Source organism: Nerophis ophidion, linkage group LG05 (genome assembly GCF_033978795.1).
Source record: "Nerophis ophidion isolate RoL-2023_Sa linkage group LG05, RoL_Noph_v1.0, whole genome shotgun sequence".
NCBI classification, from domain to species: Eukaryota; Metazoa; Chordata; class Actinopteri; order Syngnathiformes; family Syngnathidae; genus Nerophis; species Nerophis ophidion.
Window position 1 is genome coordinate 7,520,807 of NC_084615.1, and position 21,649 is coordinate 7,542,455.

General features: G+C 39.1%; 1 protein-coding gene across 11 annotated transcripts in view; it reads right to left on the reverse strand.

Annotated features, from left to right (window-relative positions):
* Positions 1-21,649, reverse strand: part of LOC133552588 (protocadherin alpha-C2-like) — a 248,141-nt gene that overhangs the window by 35,072 nt on the left and 191,420 nt on the right. For all 11 annotated transcript variants that reach the window (XM_061899863.1, XM_061899862.1, XM_061899860.1 and 8 more), the window contains one exon: positions 14,669-14,733. In XM_061899863.1, the coding sequence (XP_061755847.1) occupies positions 14,669-14,733 (65 nt within the window). The remainder of the gene's footprint in view (positions 1-14,668; positions 14,734-21,649) is intronic.

Sequence of the window (21,649 nt, forward strand, 5' to 3'; positions counted from 1 at the left end):
GGCCCATTCTAAAAATATGATTAAAAAAATACAAAACATAAACAGTGGTATAAAAGAGCAAACATGTGAAATTTAACAAGAAAATGTTGTAATTGTGACTCTAATAACACAAAGCTACCATGCAGGATGTTTCTGTCTTTAAAAAAAAAAAAAAATGCATCAAAATCAATGTCATTATGAATTATTGACCCATTCAAGGCTCCAATTACGTCACATTAAATATTGCACTTTCTGAGATATTGTTGGGGTAAAATGCTTCATATTTTGTGTTTGCCACACGGTTTTGTTTTAAACTTATAATTGACGGATGTTGAAAGTAAACAAAATAATAATAATTTATTTTTTAACACTTTAATGAATAGGACCGTTTTGGATGCCCAATAATTTTAGTGTGATTTTTTTTTTTTAAGTGCCATTGCTCAAAAAATAATAAAGAATCAATGTTGTTATGACTTGTTGACCTTTTTAAAGCTACATTTATTATATAATCTAAAATATTTCACTTAAAAATGTTATAGGGTAAAAATATTGCATATTTTGTGTTTTTTCTATAAACAAATGGTTTTCTTTGACAAAAAGAGCATTCAACTTTTTTTTTCTTTTTTTTAATCTTATATTGACAGATAGACCTAATGTTGATCTAGATCATGGATACCAAACTCTGGCCCGTGGGCCAAATTTGGCCCGCCGTACAATTTCATTTGGCCCTTGAGGCAATATCAAATTAACATTAGAGCTGGCCCGCCGGTACTAAAAAGGCAGTGCCTTTAGCGTTGTCTACAATATGTTGTCACATCCGCTTTTACTCCATACAAACAGCGCGAAATATGTGACTTGTACACACACTTAAGTGAATACCATGCATACTTGCTCAACAGCCATACAGGTCAGACTGAGGGTGGCCGTATAAACAACTTTAACACTGTTACAAATATGCGCCACACTGTGAACCCACACCATACAAGAATAACTAACACATTTTGGGAGAACATCCGCACCGTAACACAACATAAACACAACAAATACCCAGAATCCCTTGCAGCACTGACTACCACCAAAAACCGCCCTCCACCACCAACCCCACCCATCTTATTATTATTTTATTTTAAGATTCATTAGTCAGTAGAAAAATGTAATGTTGATATTCACCTCAGAAGGCTGCAAATAGAAAAGAGGCAATAAATGTTTTATTTAAATTGTATTTATTTGACCATTCATTTTTTTTTTGAATGTTGATTTTGCACTATTAAGTTATATAATTATTGCTTGTTCTATATTCATTGTTCAAGCAAATCAGTGGAGCAAACTGAGCAATAATTAACAATTTATTCATGCACTTTCTCTTGATACTTCAAGGCTTGAATGTTTGATTCATTCATTATTGTTATTTTATTTTCAAATGTATTATTAGCCTGTGGACAAAGTTTATTTTGATATTTTACCTCAGAAGGCTGCAAATAGAAAAGAGGCACTCAATTTTTATTTACATTTTATTTGATATGCCATTGATATTTTTTAATTATTATTATTATTATTTGAAACTCGATTTTGCATGTCACAATGAAGTTATATAAGCCTTGCTTGTTCAATATTCAATGCAATACTTGTTTGGGTCCCTATTAAAAGTTTCATTTTTTTAACCTTGCCCCGCGGCTTTGTTCAGTTTTAAATTTTGGCCCACTCTGTATTTGACTTTGACACCCCTGATCTAGCAATTTAAGCCTATAATAATAATAATTTTGAATAATGACACATTTTTAATAGTTTTTGGACCAAAACCTGTTGGTATCACCAAGATCAAGCCTGAGTGGAGGCCTAAATGTATATTTGTAAACATATATTGTATTGGTTTATAAAATAAAACATATCAAAATGGCCCCAGCTTGCTGTGATTTTTCAGTGGAGCGGCCCTCAGTGGAAAAAGTTTGGACACCCCTGCAGTAGTCTAAAACTGCACTGGGGTCCATTCATTATTAAAACACTTCTCAGTATCCTACAAACACAATTCAATTATATTTATGTATTGCAGCTCATTAGACTGAGCAGGTGTATCTAATGTAGTCAGTTAGTGTACTGTATTTTGGTGTTGCATGTCATTAAACAAAAGGTTCACCTCTAATGTTTTACATTTGGGGGATGAGGCTCCAGGTTTACAGTAAACCCATGCATGCAATTTTCAGACTGGGATTTATGTTTCCATATCATTCCGTGGACTATGGATTGCAGACGACTGCTCTTACAATTTCACACTGGCTCTTTGGGATTTTAGCACCCTCTCTTGTAGACAAAGCAACAAAAAAGAGAAAACCACAACATAGGAAATAAGTGTGCATATTTTTTTCATTAACTTTGATACTGTTATACTAATAATTAAGACATATATCAAATATTTCAGTGGGAAAAAAATATATAAAAATGCATTCAGAGTATATGGAATATTGTAATCCCTCATAAAGAATAGGTAATGTTATAAAATATCACATTTTCAGCATGAGCATCATCTGGATACATTTTTTAGGGACCGAATGTCCCTTTGGGACAGAGGGCCCTATTGTATTTCTAAGGTTTTATCATTATTATTATTATTATTCTTTATTATTATTCCGCCGCCTCTTTGAGCTGTAATTTGACCCCCTTAACATTCTTCAAAACTCACCAAATTTGACACACATATCAGGACTGGCAACATGTGCGGTCTAATCAAAAAACAAACCCCAAAACTCAAAATTGCGCTTTAGCGCCCCCTAGGAAGAAAACACAGACAAAACTGTCTCTAACTTCCAGTAGGAACGTCATGGAAACATTAAACAAAACACTACTATGTAGGTCTCAGTTAGACCTATATTTCATACACTCACCCTTACCAGCTAAAATCAACAGGAAGTTTGCTATTCCCACTTCAATACAAAAGTTGGCTCAAAAATGTCGCTTTTTTTCCAAACATTATCTCCTCTGAGGCCGTTTGTCGTTTCGGCTTCAAATAAGCAAGAGAAGAGAGATTGAACCCTTCTGATTAAAAATTTTAATCACTGCTACGGTTTGGATTTTATCAGCCTTCAAAGAACCGCTGCGCTGAAAACCAATTCAAAGGGAGGGAGACGGTTTTTTCTTCTTTTTTTTGCGTATTGTCTGCTGCTGTTGCGCACGCACCAACTTTCGTGGGGGAGGCGCTGTGATCATCTTTAAAAAGATGGCTGCCAGGTGCCGTAGCTAAGCCGGTATGTTTTGAAGTTGCCGTTTGCCTGCATATCGTAAAAACAACCATCCGATATTCGGGCGGTTTAGCTCGGTTGGTAGAGCGGCCGTGCCAGCAACTTGAGGGTTGCGGGTTCGATTCCCGCTTCCGCCATCCTAGTCCCTGCCGTTGTGTCCTTGGGCAAGACACTTTACCCACCTGCTCCCGGTGCCACCCACACTGGTTTAAATGTAACTTAGATATTGGGTTTCACTATGTAAAGCGCTTTGAGTCACTAGAGAAAAAGCGCTATATAAATATAATTCACATTACTTCACCTTATTTTGGGTATTTACATATGGTGCCTGACTGTTGTGGCGTTTTAAGGCCATCTGCACTTTTTATGCTACGGTAAAGACAATAAATGGTCCAGTTTTGATTTTATTAGCCTTCAAAGAACCGCTGCGCTGAAAAACATTTCTAAGATGGCCGTCGTGCGCTCACACAGAGAGTTAGTCGTTTTTATTCTGTTTTTTTTCCTACCGCTCCCAGTATGTAATCTTATAAATGGCATAAACGCGCCAGTGACACAATATTTGGATAATATTAACATTCATATTACATTAATATTCATATTAGTAATAATAGTATTAATATTTACATTCATATTATGAAGTTATATGACATTTCTGATTGAAGGGCTGTGATTGGTTCTTTGTTCATACATAAATTGTCTGTCCCGTCCATCTCTCGTTTACTCTGGATTGCATCCAAGGTAAGAGCTGTATGCTTTTTTTCACTTGTGGTTTAGCTAAAAATATTGTTTGCTAACAATTAATAAATCACCTTTGTCTGGTACTTAATCATATTCCAGGGATACTACATAAACATATCTATATTGTATTATCAACTGTTCATTAGTTGCGCTTCCCTTTCGTGTGAAATATTTGTTAAGTTGGCTGCCGGCTAGCTAACGCTTATCCGGGCTTGGGTCGCAGCCAAAGCGGTCCCGTCCATCGCTCCTTGCAGCTTTAATTTGTTATAATTATTATTATTGAACTGAATTATATTTATACAGCGATTTTCTCTAAAAACTCAAAGGGCTTTACATCTACATTGTTAAGCTACTTAAACCAGTGTGGGTGGCACCGGGGGCAGGTGGGTTAGGTGTTTTGGCCAAGGACACAACCGCAGTGATTAGGTTGGCGTAAGCGGGGATCAAACTCAAATTGCTGACACGGCCGATTCACCAACCGGGCCACGCCGCCCCATTGATCAGTTATTTCAATCCGATCACTGATTTGCTCAATGAATTATGTCTGAAAATGAAATAAAAACACGCTGGATTGTAGTCAGCTGGAGGCGTGTCTTAATGAAATTAAACAATGGATGTCCGCTAACTTTTTGCAACTCAACGCCACAAAAACGAAAATGCTGATTATCGGTCCTGCTAGACACCGACCTCTATTTAATAATACAACTTTAACATTTGACAACCAAACAATTAAACAAGGCGACTCGGTAAAGAATCTGGGTATTATCTTCGACCCAACTCTCTCCTTTGAGTCACACATTAAAAGCGTTACTAAAACGGCCTTCTTTCATCTCCGTAATATCGCTAAAATTCGCTCAATTCTGTCCACTAAAGACGCTGAGATCATTATCCATGCGTTTGTTACGTCTCGTCTCGATTACTGTAACATATTATTTTCGGGTCTCCCCATGTCTAGCATTAAAAGATTACAGTTGGTACAAAATGCGGCTGCTAGACTTTTGACAAGAACAAGAAAGTTTGATCATATTACGCCTGTACTGTATATACCTTTATATACATATATACATACATATATACCTATACTGTATATACTTTATATACATACATATATACCTATACTGGCTCACCTGCACTGGCTTCCTGTGCACTTAAGATGTGACTTTAAGGTTTTACTACTTACGTATAAAATACTACACGGTCTAGCTCCATCCTATCTTGCCGATTGTATTGTACCATATGTCCCGGCAAGAAATTTGCATTCAAAAGACTCCGGCTTATTAGTGATTCCCAAAGCCCAAAAAAAGTCTGCGGGCTATAGAGCGATTTTCCGTTCGGGCTCCAGTTCTCTGGAATGCCCTCCCGGTAACAGTTTGTGATGCCACCTCAGTAGAAGCATTTAAGTCTCACCTTAAAACTCATTTGTATACTCTAGCCTTTAAATAGACTCCCTTTTTAGACCAGTTGAAGTGGTTCGGGCATCTGGTCAGGATGCCACCCGAACGCCTCCCTAGGGAGGTGTTTAGGGCACGTCCAACCGGTAGGAGGCCACGGGGAAGACCCAGGACACGTTGGGAAGACTATGTCTCCCGGCTGGCCTGGGAACGCCTCGGGATCCCCCGGGAAGAGCTAGACGAAGTGGCTGGGGAAAGGGAAGTCCGGGTTTCCCTGTTTAGGCTGCTGCCCCCGCGACCCGACCTCGGATAAGTGGAAGAAGATGGATGGATGGATGGATCTACCGTTTCTTTTCTTTTCTCCTATGTCCCACTCTCCCTTGTGGAGGGGGTCCGGTCCGATCCGGTGGCCATGTATCGCTGCTGTGTTGGATCCGTTATGGATTGAACTTTCACAGTATCATGTTAGACCCACTCGACATCCATTGCTTTCCTCCTCTCCAAGGTTCTCATAGTCATCATTGTCACCGACGTCCCACTGGGTGTGAGTTTTCCTTGCCCTTATGTGGGCCTACCGAGGATGTCATAGTGGTTTGTGTTGTGGTTTGTGCAGCCCTTTGAGACACCAGTGATTTAAGGGCTATGTAAGTAAACATTGATTGGTTGATTGATTAATAATCACTGTGTTAACGAACCCTGGCTGCAGTTCTGTTAGGTGCTCATCTGGACTGTGGAACCATTGGCACAGATGTTTGTATGTTAGAAACTGACATTTGGGCTATATACATTTTTTCATTATTATTTTTTTTATGTTTTATTGTTTTTTTTTATGTTTTAGTGTTTTGTTTTTAATGTGTTGTATTGTGTTTTATATGTTTAATGCATCTTAAGGTCTGCAAAAAAGATTGATGAATGACCCTTCTCTATAAGCACTTAATACAGGGGTATCAAACATGCGGCCCGCGGGCCGGATCAGGCCCGCAAACAGGTTCAATCTGGCCTGCTGGATGAGTTTGCTATGTGTAAAATTGAGCTACATTTTTAAATATGAAACAAAACAAAAACAAAAAAAACGCAGTTCATTATGTGTCCACTGGATGTCGCAATAGAAATTATGTTAGGCAAGCAAATAGTTTATACTGGAGGCGAGCAAGTATACCAAGCAAGAGGTACACAATAAAGCGTGGGCTGCAAATTCTTCCTCTCGACCCATTGCAAAACAAATTCAACACATTTTTAAATTGAAAGAAAGTGAACAATATGAGATTTACTGCAATACTGTCAGTCTTTTATTTTTATTTTGGGTTTGTTGAAACAGTTCACACATTGCACAGCTTTTATTTTTCTATGGATACACAGTGATCCCGAGAAGGAAGAGAGTAAGTCAACCATCTTGAACTCCTACATCAGTTTGTATAGTTTGTTGGGTTAGCATCGGATTAATATGTGTGGCAATGACAAATGAGGTAGTTTATAGTCAGTTTTATTAATGCTTTATATCTGTAGGTAATGTTTCTATGGATACACAGTGATCCCCAGAAGGAAGAGAGTAAGTCAACCATCTTGAATTCCTACATCAGTTTGTATAGTTTGTTGGGTTAGCTTCGGATTAATATGTGTGGCAATGACAAATTACGTAGTTGATAGTCATTTTTATTAATGCTTTATATCTGTTGGTAATGTTTCTATGGATACACAGTGATCCCTAGAAGGAAGAGAGTAAGTCAACCATCTTGAACTCCTACGTCAGTTTGTATAGTTTGTTGGGTTAGCATCGGATTAATATGTGTGGCAATGACAAATGAGGTAGTTGATAGTTATTTTTATTAATGCTTTATTTAATTTTTCGTTCAATCCTGATTGAATTGTTTTGTAAAGACACACTGAGATTAAGTCTAAATTCACTATCTTCTTCATGGTGTTTTTGAAACTGCACCAATTTTTTTTTTTTTTTTTCTGAATTTTCAACAAACTTGGTGTGTTTTGTCAATTATTTGTGATGTGTGTACATTTTCAGAATGTGCTTGTTCTAATTTGGGCTGAAGGGAAACAAAGAAAACAATCTAAAGTTGTCGTAGTTGTACTTTTCAGGGGCGTCGCCAGACATATTTCACTGGGGCACGTGCCCCACTGTTGATCTGCAGTGCCCCAGTAAAAATGTCACCAATAAAAAAAAAAACGCTTCAGAGTTTTAAGTCTACATCACATAGACAACAGCGCACATACTACTTAGTATGGTAATTGATTGCTACTGTATTCACTCCACATAACAATGAGCACATGGCTACTTAATGTGGTGATTTATTCACGTGTGGATCGAGACTTTGGTTGATAGAGAGAGAGAGGGGGGGGGGATTCGAATCACTGTGTGAGGTAGGTGACGTTAGCCAACAACAATTCGTTAATTACAATATTTTGATTTTGATTTGACTCAAACTGTAACTCCTAGATGGATTTAAGAAAGTTTTTCGCCCGCAGCAGAGAAGAAGCGAGGAATGAGAGATGTAAGTGAAGTCCTAGCTAGCTAGGCAACATCATTGTCTTAAGTTGATGCTAAGTTAGCTAACGTTATTCCTTGTATCAAGACAAACATATTCATTTGCTGTACGAGCTGTCGGGGGAATTTCTAATGAACATGAAACATAATGTTGGTTAGTGTCTGCTGGTTCTGCATCAATGATGATTTGGAGTCAGCATGTGTGAGTTGAGTGCTTCTCAAATGGTTTTATCTTCAGGAAGAAAAAAAACATTTTTCCATATCATCAAGTCGTGAGCCACATTTTTAAATCATTCAAGTTTATTTCACAGAAAAATAGCACAGTAGACTTGTCTTGTTAATCGCTGTGACTTTGACTAAAATAATCTTGTTTTGTCAGCAGAAAAATGGCTACAGCTAAAGTATCTGATTTTGTTTCCAGAAAAAATAGTAACATTTCTGTATTTGTTTTCAGAAAGATGGCTGAAAATATTGGGTTTTGTTGCCCCATTTAGATTTTTTTTAAATATATTTCCATGTCTGTCCTGAGTCCTCCTCCAACTTGTTAGTCGGTTTGCCTTTTGCTAAAATACTCACTAATAGTCACTAGAAAAATGGCTAAAAATATCTGGTTTTGTTGCCACAATTTGAGTTTTTTCTCCCTAAACTTTTTTTTTTTTTCATGCACACATCTGACTGAAAATGACACACAATCCACTTTTATGTCACGACCCAGCAGTTGGGAACCACTGGTCAACTGTATAACAGTTACTGTAATATTTCCATGTCTGTCCAGAGTGATTGACCACTTTGCAGAAATGAAAAGGAGACGTTACAGTTTACTTCTCAGAAAATGATTCTCTGAACAGACACACAACAGTTGTTCATTTATTCTACTACTGTGGCTTTATTGTTTTATGTATATTTTATAGTTTTTGTATCTGAAATAGGATTATCCACATTGCCATAAATGGAAATTAAATAATATTAAAGAACCCAGAGATGTAGGGGTGCTATATGTTTTGTTTTACTTTTGTAGATGTTAAATTTGCTGATGATTACTGCAATAAATATTTCAAAAAGATTCATTGCTCTTCTTTTTTGCTTTCACCAGTAGCAGTTTAGAAGTCTGGAGTAAAAAAGTGCACACCTAGGTCAAATGCATGAGTTAATTTCAGGTGGTTAATCAAAGATCCATACAACATCATCTGGTGTGATTTCATAGTTTAAAGCACTATTTATGTATTTTTTTATGATAAATAAGTGCTAAAAATGTTTTTGCTTGCGCGCTTTGCACGCTCACATGAATTATTTGTGCCCCAGGTGTGCCCCAGTAAAGTATTAGGTCTAGTGACGCCCCTGGTACTTTCATGTTATTATACCAAAATTTGGAAATAGATTTTCCTCCATGCGGCCTCTGAGATAAAATCAGTTTGACACTCCTGCCTTAATATCTCATGTATATCAAATCATAACTAAAATGAGCGCACAGAATGTATCATCGTTCTGTAGGTAATGTGGTAAATCAGATTGTTAAATGGGTCAGCGCCATTAGTGTTATCCAAAATCTGATAATGCCACAGTGTGAACATACATGACCATTAAAGGGGAGCAAATGGGAATACATCAGTGAAAGATTTAATACATTCATCTGCTTTATGCAAGCATTAAAATCATTTGCTGTAATTATTTGGAGATCCGTGTAATATGCATGATAGTCACACAGGCTTAGCTTATATGGCAAGTAAGTGTCAAGATAATTGTGTCTCGCCTACAGATATGTCGTACACAGAATATTTTAATTCATTACATATCAATCGCACAGAATGACTATGTGCACCTGTGCAAATGTCAATGACAGCCAACATGTCACGGAACAGAATACAAGCACCAAACAATTTACACACCCATGTCTCCTTCATCCAAGCAGTTTATTGGTGTAATTTATGCAAATTGAGCCTTAATTTGGTCGGGTCCATTTGGTCCCACAGCAGGTTCGGGGGCTCCAGTGCCTTGTGGGTAATGTGATCACGCTGCAATCACTTCAATCATGTTCCATAGACAAGTTTCAAGCTGAGTACCTGACCTGCATCAGACACTGCTTACTAGGGCTTTGGATCTTTGTGTATCGCATGATTCAATTTGATTCTGGAGGGTAACGATTGAATTCAGAATCGATTCTCCATTCAAAATCAATACTTTTCAATAATATTGGGTTCCAGTTATATAATTAACTACAATCCTCCATAAAATAGATACACAGCTCTGATACATTTGTACGTTACTTAAAAGAAAACTGGTTTTGTTTAATAAAATGCTACTTAAACATTTCAAATAAGGCGACAAAAAGAAGTATCAAATATGTGTCTTTGTCTAATTAAAATCTGTACAGCAGATAAGGAAGAGCTAAAACAATAACCTGCCTGAGTGGGTTGACAGGACAGAACAAAAAAAATAATAGATTGTTGATTATTTTTAATCGATTAAGAATCCTTACGAATAAAAATAAATCCCAATTAATTAGAAAATCTGCTTTTTTACACCCTTACTGCTTATTCCTCATGTCTCTCTTTCATCTCTTTATAGTTGCAATATATCCCTGCCATTTTCCTCTGCACATATTTGCAGACTTATGTGGCCTGCATGCTTTTAAAATTTCAAACAATTAGTTTTTATTCAACAGTATCTTAAATACAAAGTGGTTTGATTGCACTAACTGTTGGAAAAAGAAAAAAAAATTGTTATATGGCTATGAATTCGGCAAAAAAACGCTGTCTCACAAGTCACTCAACATTTTCCAGAAATATTATGTAACATCACGATTTGTACAATACTGTATACAGTATGTAGTTTGTTTTACTGTCTGAAACTGAATCGAGATGCTCTATGAAAAGTATAGTAGGTTTAGAGTTTAAAAAAATAGGCAATTTTAGGGTTTTTTAAGGGTGTGTTCATTATTGGAGGTTTTCCGCCAGTCACTGGGGGGTCTTGCAAGGTAACAAGCTTCTGTATTTATTGACAAAATAAAATTTATAGGAAGCCATATCTGTAAATGTAATTGTTTAATTATGCTTGAATCAGTGTTTTGTTATTTTTTTGTGACAATGTGTACTGTCTGTTGTTGTTCAATAAAACCATTAGCTTCTAATAATAAGATAAGCATTAATGCTTTTAAACAACTTTAAAAAAATGTAATAACGTAACACTTATTAGAAAAAGTACTTGCTTGATTATTGTCCAAACAATTCAGAAATTGTGAAGCAAAATTAAAATTAAATCAAGTGGAAATTGATAGAGTATATGAAACTAAATTCTTGGGAATAATAATTGATCATAAACTGTCTTGGAAACCGCATATTGAATATATAAAGGGAAAAATATCCAAATCTATTGTTATTCTTTATAAAGTAAAACACATGCTGAATAAGAAATGCCTGCATTTGTTGTATTATTCTTTCATTTTTCCATATTTAACGTATTGTGTTGAAATTTGGGGAAATGTTTATAAAACAAACATAGACCCAATAATAAAACTTCAAAAAAGGATCATTAGAATAATACACAAAGCCTGCTACTATGAACATACCAATCCATTATTTATGAGTTCAAATGTGTTAAAATTTTCAGACATTGCGTTTTTAAAAACAATGGAAATTATGTTTCGAGTAAAGAACAACAGCTTGAATTCTCAGGCTATTTCATTTAAGAGGAGAAAACTATAATTTATGGGGGATATCGATTTTTGATATAGGTAAAGCGAGAACAAATATAAAATACAAATGTATTACAGTTTTAGGAGTTAAAGGGTGGAAGAAGCTCAGTGATGAGCTGAAGACATGCACTTCCTGTGTAAGGTTTAAGAAAACATTGAAAGGTGAAATAATTGAAAATTATAAAATATGGTAACAATTACTTTCATCCCATTGATATTTGATTATTTTTTTTTTTAACGTTGATGTTCCAGGCAATCTAATCTCCAGTGAAGGTATAGGATAGGCAAATATAAGCTTCGGCTTCAGTCTATCCCTTTTTTGGTCATTATTTTTCTTTTCGTTCGAGTGTAAATGTGCATAATTGTATACATATAACATGTACTGTAAAACTGATCACACAAAATGGTTGATTGATTTGATTGATTATATGACTGAAATAAACATATTTCATTCATTCATTCATTCATTCATTTCATTTATGTTCATGCACAGGTACCGAAGTGATGATTATTTATATTGGCTACAGGTTATTATTACCCTGTGCTTGCGGTGCATGAATTGCATTTTTACCAAATCGCCTGGTTTGAGTTTGAGTTTATTTTTATTTTGAACATGAAAGCATACAACATAGTACATCAAAGTTTCCAGTTTCCCGGTTTTCTCTTTTCGTTGGAAAAGGAGTCGGAAGAAGCAGAGCTCATTTAATCCTACCCCTTTTCTTTTACATAAGAGTTGCTAAAACTTTTGTTCACTTCCTGTTCTCAATGTCTTCACAATATGAGTTGTTGTTTTTTTTGTTTTTCCCCTTGGCCTCAGTCTGCACCCCCACTCCAGGGCCTAGGCTAAGACCGAATTTTTTTTAAATTTTATTTTAATGTTCTATTTTTTCTCCCCCCCCCCTTGTTTACCTGTATGTCATCTTTTTTGTAAGGGGCGCTGGAAGCCGGCAGACCCGTCAGCGATCCTGTTCTGTCTCCCTGTAATGTTTGTCTGATCTTGAATGGGATTGTGCTGAAAATTGTAATTTTCCTGAAGGAACTCTCCTGACGGAATAAATAAAGTACTATCTATCTATCTATCTATCTATCTATCTATCTATCTATATACTCCATAATTAATCACGATAAAACAAATAAATAAATAATACTCGGTGAAGTAAGTTACATTTCATATGGTGAGATAAGTACAATTGTTTTGAAAATGAATGGATGGATAGAATACATTCAGAATGTTTATCATAGTTCTTCTTCTTTGTACTTTGTAAACACTTTTAAGTTTGAAGAGTTTCTTGAAGTGGATCATATTAGTACATTGCTCGATTTATTTGCTTAATCCATTCCATCATCATCATTCCACATTCAGATATACTGAAGGTCTTAAGTGTTGTAAAATAGCTACTCTCATTTAAAACCAGCTTATGTGTCATCAAAATAACTTGGGGGGTGACCGGCAGAACATCTGGTCAAAACGCAACAGTGCATACAAACGTTTTAAATAGCATTTTCTCTAAGATTATATTTCTCCTCTTTTTTGAGAAGAATTGATGTCTATTCTTGGGTAACAGGTAAAAGTTTGCCATCCATCCATTCATTTTCTACCGCTTCTTCCCTTTGGGGTGGCGGGGGGGCACTGGTGCCTATCTCAGCTACAATCGGGCGGAAGGCGGCGTACACCCTGGACAAGTTTTCTTTACGTATAATTTGATCTTAATAAAATAAAATAAAATACTTTGATTTTATTGGGGCGGTATAGCTCGGTTGGTAGAGTGGCCGTGCCAGCAACTTGAGGGTTGGAGGTTCGATTCCAGCTTCAGCCATCCTAGTCACTGCCGTTGTGTCCTTGGGCAAGACACGTTACCCACCTGCTCCCAGTGCCACCCACACTGGTTTAAATGTAACTTAGATATTGGGTTTCACTATGTAATTCGCTTTGAGTCACTTGAGAAAAGCGCTATATAAATATAATTCACTTCACATCTGTTTGCAATTTCACTATGTCGTGGAATTTCAGTATTTTTGATCCAATATGTATATTTTCTATATCCCACATTATGTATTATTCTGACTGATCTTTTTTTTTTAACACTGTTAATGAATGAAGTGTACTTTTGTAGTTATTTCCCCAAATTTCTACACAATAACTCAGATATGTAACACTAGCGAGCAGTAGAGAACGTGAAGTGATTGTTGGTCCGGAACATGTTTTGCTTTATTTATTATTGACAAGTCTCTTGCTACTTTGTTGTATATTTTTTACATGAGATTTCAAGTTCAATTTATCATCAATCATTATACCTAGAAATTTGGTTGCTATTTGGTTTGATTTTCTTTTCTACTGTTACCAAATAGCATTATTTTATTTTTACTGAGATTCATAAATAGTTTTTGTCAAACCATCTTTTTAATGTGTTCATTTCTTCTGGATCGGTGCGGCGTTTTCAGTAATGCGGACGTTGTACCGATCCGTTGTGGTGAAGAAGGAGCTGAGCCGGAAGGCAAAGCTCTCAATTTACCGGTCGATCTACGTTCCCATCCTCACCTAGTGTCATGAGCTTTGGGTCATGACCGAAAGGATACGATCACGGGTACAAGCGGCCGAAATGAGTTTCCTCCGCCGTGTGGCGGGTCTCTCCCTTAGAGATAGGGTGAGATGCTCTGTCATCCGGGAGGAGCTCAAAGTAAAGCCGCTGCTCCTTCACATCGAGAGGAGCCAGATGAGGTGGTTCGGGCATCTGGTCAGGATGCCACCCGAACGCCTGCCTAGGGAGGTGTTTAGGGCACGTCCAACCGGTAGGAGGCCACGGGGAAGACCCAGGACACGTTGGGAAGACTGTGTCTCCCGGCTGGCCTGGGAACGCCTCAGGATCCCCCGGGAAGAGCTAGACGAAGTGGCTGGGGAGAGGGAAGTCTGGGTTTCCCTGCTTAGGCTGTTGCCCCCGTGACCCGACCTCGGATAAGCGGAAGATGATGGATGGATGGATGGATTTCTTCTGGTATTTATATTAGATTTTGTGTATTCTCTCCTGAACAAAACACTGTTTTATCATCCGCAAACGGTGGCCATTAGCCATCAACCAAAAACATGATTAATGTGTAGAGGCGTAAAGAAAGTGCAGAAACCAAATGGTTGGCTGCTTACCTCTGCATCACGCCACCTGCTCTCAGGGAGGCTGAATATCTCCAGTCTGAATTTGGTACCTTGGGCTGCAGAGAGAGAAAGGGAGAGAAATTGAGCCTTAAGTGCAGAGGAAGAAACCTAACATGGCCTCATTAATAACTCATGGTAAGTCAAAACTGCCAGGGTGCCCGTGCTGTTCGAAGAAAAATGAGTGGTGAGCTTCAAAGGATATATGTTCCATCTCCGTCCTTATTCATGTCCTTTACAACTAAAAAATTGGATAAAAACATCAGAAAAGCCCAATTCTTCATTTTTCATTGTTATTCTACCAACAGAATGCAATGCTGTAGAATAAATATGTTTTTTCTGTATTGTAACTGTTTCATTCGAGCAATTTGGTGCAACCGGCTCTCTTCTCTCAGTCCTCAAGACCACAGATTTGACAGGAACACAGTAAGCCTGATGCGGTCTGACACATTTCGCCATGGTAACGTCAACACCCGAACTACATTTATCCCTCCAGCCTTCACACCCTTATCTCTTCTTCCCTGTCAAGGTTACAGCTGCGGGGTGGCAGACACACTTGGCTTTAAAATCACCTTGTAGTGGAACAGACAGGCCACGTACAAAACAATCAGGCAAATAATGCAAGAATTACCTAAGAGCAGTGCTTCTCCAACATTTTTTTATCACGCTCCCTCTAGAAAAATTAAACATTTCGAGCCCACTCTCCACTGTGACTATAAATTAGGGCTGCAACGATCAGACGACAGTGTCGACAAATATAAATGATAAATAAATGGGTTGTACTTGTATCGCGCTTTTCTACCTTCAAGGTACTCAAAGCGCTTCGACACTACTTCCACATTTACCCATTCACACACACATTCACACACTGATGGAGGGAGCTGCCATGCAAGGCGCCAACCAGCACACATCAGGAGCAAGGGTGAAGTGTCTTGCTCAGGACACAGCGGACGTGACGAGGTTGGTACTAGGTGGGATTTGAACCAGGGACCCTCGGGTTGCGCACGGCCACTCTCCCACTGCGCCACAGTAACACTTTTTGCCGACAATTGTATTCGTCGACGTCATCACTCGTGTTTTTCCGGGCAAAATGGGGTCAATGGCTAAAACATTGCCAGTGATAACCATAGATGCCAACCATCCCGGATTTTCCGGGAGACTCCCGAAATTCAGCGCCTCTCCCGAAAAACTCCCGGGACAATTTTTCTCCCGAAATTCAGGCGGACATGAATGAGGACATCCTCAATCAATCAATCAATCAATGTTTGCTTATATAGCCCTAAATCACTAGTGTCTCAAAGGGCTGCACAAACCACTACGGCATCCTCGGTAGGCCCACATAAGGGCAAAGAAAACTCACACCCAGTGGGACGTCGGTGACAATGATGACTATGAGAACCTTGGAGAGGAGGAAAGCAATGGATGTCGAGCGGGTCTAACATGATACTGTGAAAGTTCGATCCACAATGGATCCAACACAGTCGCGAGAGTCCAGTCCAAAGCGGATCCAACACAGCAGCGAGAGTCCCGTTCACAGCGGAGCCAGCAGGAAACCATCCCAAGCGGAGGCGGATCAGCAGCGCAGAGATGTCCCCAGCCGATACACAGGCAAGCAGTACATGGCCACCGGATCGGACCGGACCCCTTCCACAAGGGAGAGTGGGACGTAGAAGAAAAAGAAAAGAAACGGCAGATCAACTGGTCTAAAAAGGGAGTTTATTTAAAGGCTAGAGTATACAAATGAGTTTTAAGGTGAGACTTAAATGCTTCTACTGAGGTGGCATCTCGAACTGTTACCTGTGTCCACGTCCGCTTTCCCACAATATAAACAGCGTGTCTGCCCAATGATGTAATAGAATTATCGAGGGCGAGTTCTTGGTTTCTTAAGTGGGTTTATTGTTAGGCAGTTTCATTAACGTCCTCCCAGCACGGTAACAACACAAAACATCTTTGTTGTTTGTAAGCACATGCCTAAAATACCTTAGAATGCATTCAGAAGTTGATGAAAAAATCGACAGGCGGATCGGTGCGGCGTCTTCAGTAATGCGGACGTTGTACCGATCCGTTGTGGTGAAGAAGGAGCTGAGCCGGAAGGCAAAGCTCTCAATTTACCGGTCGATCTACGTTCCCATCCTCACCTATGGTCATGAGCTTTGGGTCATGACCAAAAGGATAAGATCACGGGTACAAGCGGCCCAAATTAGTTTCCGTTTCCTCTCCCTTAGAGATAGGGTGAGAAGCTCTGCCATCTGGGAGGAACTCAAAGTAAAGCCGCTGCTCCTCCACATCGAGAGGAGCCAGATGAGGTGGTTCGGGCATCTGGTCAGGATGCCACCCGAACGCCTCCCTAGGGAGGTGTTTAGGGCACGTCCAACCGGTAGGAGACCCAGGACACGTTGGGAAGACTATGTCTCCCGGCTGCCCTGGGAACGCCTCGGGATCCCCGGGAAGAGCTAGACGAAGTGGCTGCGGAAAGGGAAGTCTGGGTTTCTCTGCTTAGGCTGTTGCCCCCGCGACCCGACCTCGGATAAGCGGAAGAAGATGGATGATGGATGGATGGATGAAAAAATTTGAGCCATTAAACATGTGTACACTTTATTATCTGATAAGTCGACTAATCATTAGGATAATCGCTGACTTATCGACTATCAAAATAATCGTTTGTTGCAGCCCTACTATAAATATCCATCCATCCATCCATTTCCTACCGCTTATTCCCTTTTTTTGGGGTCGCGGGGGGCGCTGGCGCCTATCTCAGCTACAATCGGGCGGAAGGCGGGGTACACCCTGGACAAGTCGCCACCTCATCGCAGGGCCAAAACAGATAGACAGACAACATTCACACTCACATTCACACACTAGGGCCAATTTAGTGTTGCCAATCAACCTATCCCCAGGTGCATGTCTTTGGAAGTGGGAGGAAGCCGGAGTACCCGAAGGGAACCCACGCATTCACGGGGAGAACATGCAAACTCCACACAGAAAGATCGCGAGCCTGGATTTGAACCCAGGACTGCAGGACCTTCGTATTGTGAGGCAGACGCACTAACCCCTCTCCCACCGTGAAGCCCATATAAATATAATTTGTCCATAAAACTGTCATAACTGTACCTCTGCAAGCTCATTAACATCAAAGGATACAACACACCGCTCTTCCTCGTCTCCCACCTTGGTTACAGTGAAGTCGAGTGCATATAATGATACATATGTGACCCCCCCGCCCCACACTATATGAGAAGGAATGCCTTTGAGCAGGGGTTGGGAACCTTTTTGGCTGAGAGAGCCATACAAGCCAAATATTTTAAAAAAGTATTTCCGTGAGAGCCATATAATATTTTTTTTAAGACTGAATACAACTAAATCCGTGCATTTTTAAGTAAGACCAACATTTTGAGAGCATAATAAGTCTGTTATTCTTTTTAATAACATTGTTATTCTGAAGCTAACCAACAATAAATAAGACACTTCTTACCATTGATGCGATTTCTTGAACCGGTGCGGTAGGAACCGGATGGATGGATTGAAATGCATGACAATGTTTTATATTTTGAATGTTATCTTTGACGCTGTGATTGCCAGCGGAATTATTCAGTAAGCAATGTCAGCTAATATCTATCTGAGAGCCAGATGCAGTCATCAAAAGAGCCACATCTGGCTCTAGAGCCATAGGTTCCCTACCCCTGCCTTAGAGTAACATCCTTAAGTACTATAATGTATGAAAAAAAACCTCAAACTAACATAGTTTTCTTAACTCTAGTGCAAAAAAAGAGATTACCTGATAACATCACGAAAACGGGATTACATTTTCTATGAATCCAAGTGGTCAGAACCTACTTGATAGTCACTGCTTGGTCATGCAATCCATAAGAAACCCATTTGCAACACAATTTACTATCAAAATATGAAATATGCACACTTCCTGCTGCAACTGTCTTGACATTTATGAGTCTGTAGTGGTCGTTCGGGCTTCACGGTGGCAGAGGGGTTAGTGTGTCTGCCTCACAATACGAAGGTCCTGCAGTCCTGGGTTCAAATCCAGCCTCGGCATCTTCCTGTGTGGAGTTTGCATGTTCTCCCCGTGAATGCGTGGGTTCCCTCCGGGTAATCCGGCTTCCTCCCACTTCCAAAAACATGCACCTGGGGATAGGTTGATTGGCAACACTAAATTGGCCCTAGTGTGTGAATGTGAGTGTAAATGTAGTCTGGCTGTCTGTGTTGGCCCTGCGATGTGGTGGCGACTTGTCCAGGGTGTACCCCGCCTTCCGCCTGATTGTAGCTGAGATAGGTGCCAGCGCCCCCCGCGACCCCAAAAGGGAATAAGCGGTAGAAAATGTATGGATGGATGGATAGTGGTCGTTCATCAATCTTGAAATCCAATATTCTGATCCCAATGAGAGAAGCCTAATAATATTCATCCTGTAAAGCATGGGTGTCAAATTCGTTTTCATTGGGGTCCACGTTGCAATTTTGGCTGCCCTCAGAGGGCCGCATGTAACACTGAACATATATGAATATAGTGAAGTGAATTATATTTATATAGCGCTTTTCTCTACTGACTCAAAGAGCTTTACATAGTGAAACCCAATATCTGTGTTACATTTAAACCAGTGTGGTTGGCACTGGGAGCAGGTGGGTAAAGTGTCTTGCTCAAGGACACAACGGCAGTGACTAGGATGGCGGAAGCGGGATATGATATATAATATAATTGTCTAATAGCCTCTTTATACAATTTGCATAGGAAACTGTTATTGATTACTATCATTTGTACTAACAGATTGATGGATAACGTGCTTTGCCTGTTGTAAGATTCAACAATAATAAAGTGAACAACATTTACAATCGGATGCAGTACATTTTTCTGTCAACATTGAAAAAATATTACATGCATTTAATTAGAAAGTGATTTATTATTTTGCAAGCCACATAAATGATTTGGCGCGCCACATAAATCAATGTGGCATATCACATGAAATGAAGACATGTCAGGCCGGGTAAATTAATGCCGCGTATCACATAAAATGACGCAATAGGCCACATAAAAGGAGCCGCGTCTAAATGATGCGCCGGACCACGTAAAATAATGCGGCGGGCCACAGAAAATGATGTGACTGGTCACTTACAATAATGTGGCAGAACCACACAAAATAAGACGGTGGGCCCCCATAAATGTTGTGGTGGCCTATCTTAAAATAATATGACATGCATTTAATTAGAAAGTGATTTATTATTTTGCAGGCCACATAAATGATTTGGCGCGCCACATAAATCAATGTTGCATATCACATCAAATGATGACATGTTGGGCCGGATAAATTAATGCCGCATATCACATAAAACGACGCAATAGACCACATGAAAGGAGCCGCATCTAAATGATGCGCCGGACCACGTAAAATAATGCGGCGGGCCACAGAAAATGATGTGACTGGTCACTTAAAATAATGTGGCAGAACCACATAAAATAATACAGTGGGGCCCCATAAATGGTGTGGTGGCCCATCTTAAAATAATATGGGGTCCCAAATTCGGCCCCCGGGCCTTGAATTTGACACCTATGGTGTGAAGCAGTGGTTCTCAAATGGGGGTACGCGTACCCCTGGGGGTACTTGAAGGTATGCCTAGTGGTACGTGAGATTTTTTTTTTAAATATTGTAAAAATAGCAACAATTAAAAAATCCTTTATAAATATATTTATTGAATAATACTTCAACTAAATATGAATGTAAGTTCATAAACTGTGAAAAAAAATGCAAAAATGCAATATTCAGTGTTGACAGCTCGATTTTTTTGTGGACATGTTCCATAAATATTGATGTTAAAGATTTCTTTTTTAGAATGAAGTTAATTAATCTAAATGGATCTCTATTTCAATCCCCAAAGAGGGCACTTTAAGTTGATGATTACTTCTATGTGAATGAATGAATGAATGGGTTGTACTTGTATAGCGCTTTTCTACCTTCAAGGTACTCAAAGCGCTTTGACACAACTTCCACATTCACCCATTCACACACTGATGGAGGGAGCTGCCATGCAAGGCGCTAACCAGCACCCATCAGGAGCAAGGGTGAAGTGTCTTGCTCAAGACACAACGGACGTGACGAGGTTGGTACTAGGTGGGGATTGAACCAGGGACCCTCGGGTTGCGCACGGCCACTCTCGCACTGCGCCATAAACATATATGCATTCCAAAAACTCACTGCTTGGTGGATTCTAGTATCCTGCTATTATTGTGAACCCCGTTTTCAAACTTAAACATACTGAAATGTACATAGAACGTGGAGAAATCTGTATTTATAATTGAATCATTTGTTTATTTTTCTACAAGTTTTTAGTTATATGAATATATTTTTTCCCAAATAGTTCAAGAAAGACCACTACAAATGAGCAATATTTTGCACTGTTATATAATTTAATAAATCAGAAACTGATGACATAGTGCTGTACTTTACTTCTTTATCTCTATTTTTCAACCAAAGATGCTTTGCTCTGATTAAGGGGTACTTGAATTAAAAAAAATGTTCACAGGGGGTACATCACTGAAAAAGGTTGAGAACCACTGGTGTAAAGCATCAGAAAGTACTGCAGTACTTTAGCCAAGACGGCCATACAAACAGCAATTGGTGGCACGATTGACAATTTTGCATGTATTTTTTTAAACAAGGATGCTACTTTGGTAGCATTAAACTCCTAAAAAACGACAGCATGCAATGAGCTTTACTAAACATTTGTCCTATTGCGGCACGGACCCAGCCGAGGGCAGGCTGGTCCGCCTGGCTGTGTATACGTGGAGGTGTGAATGCGGTTCACATTCACACAAACACACACCAGATACAAGCATCTGGAACCAAAACATGTCTGCAGTGTGTGTTGCTCCCCAGGGAAGACTTTTACAGTTTGTGAATATTACCAAGGGATGAAAAAAAACAAAAAAAGGAATTAAAAAAAAAAAAAAGTGCCATGCAGTATATATCGACT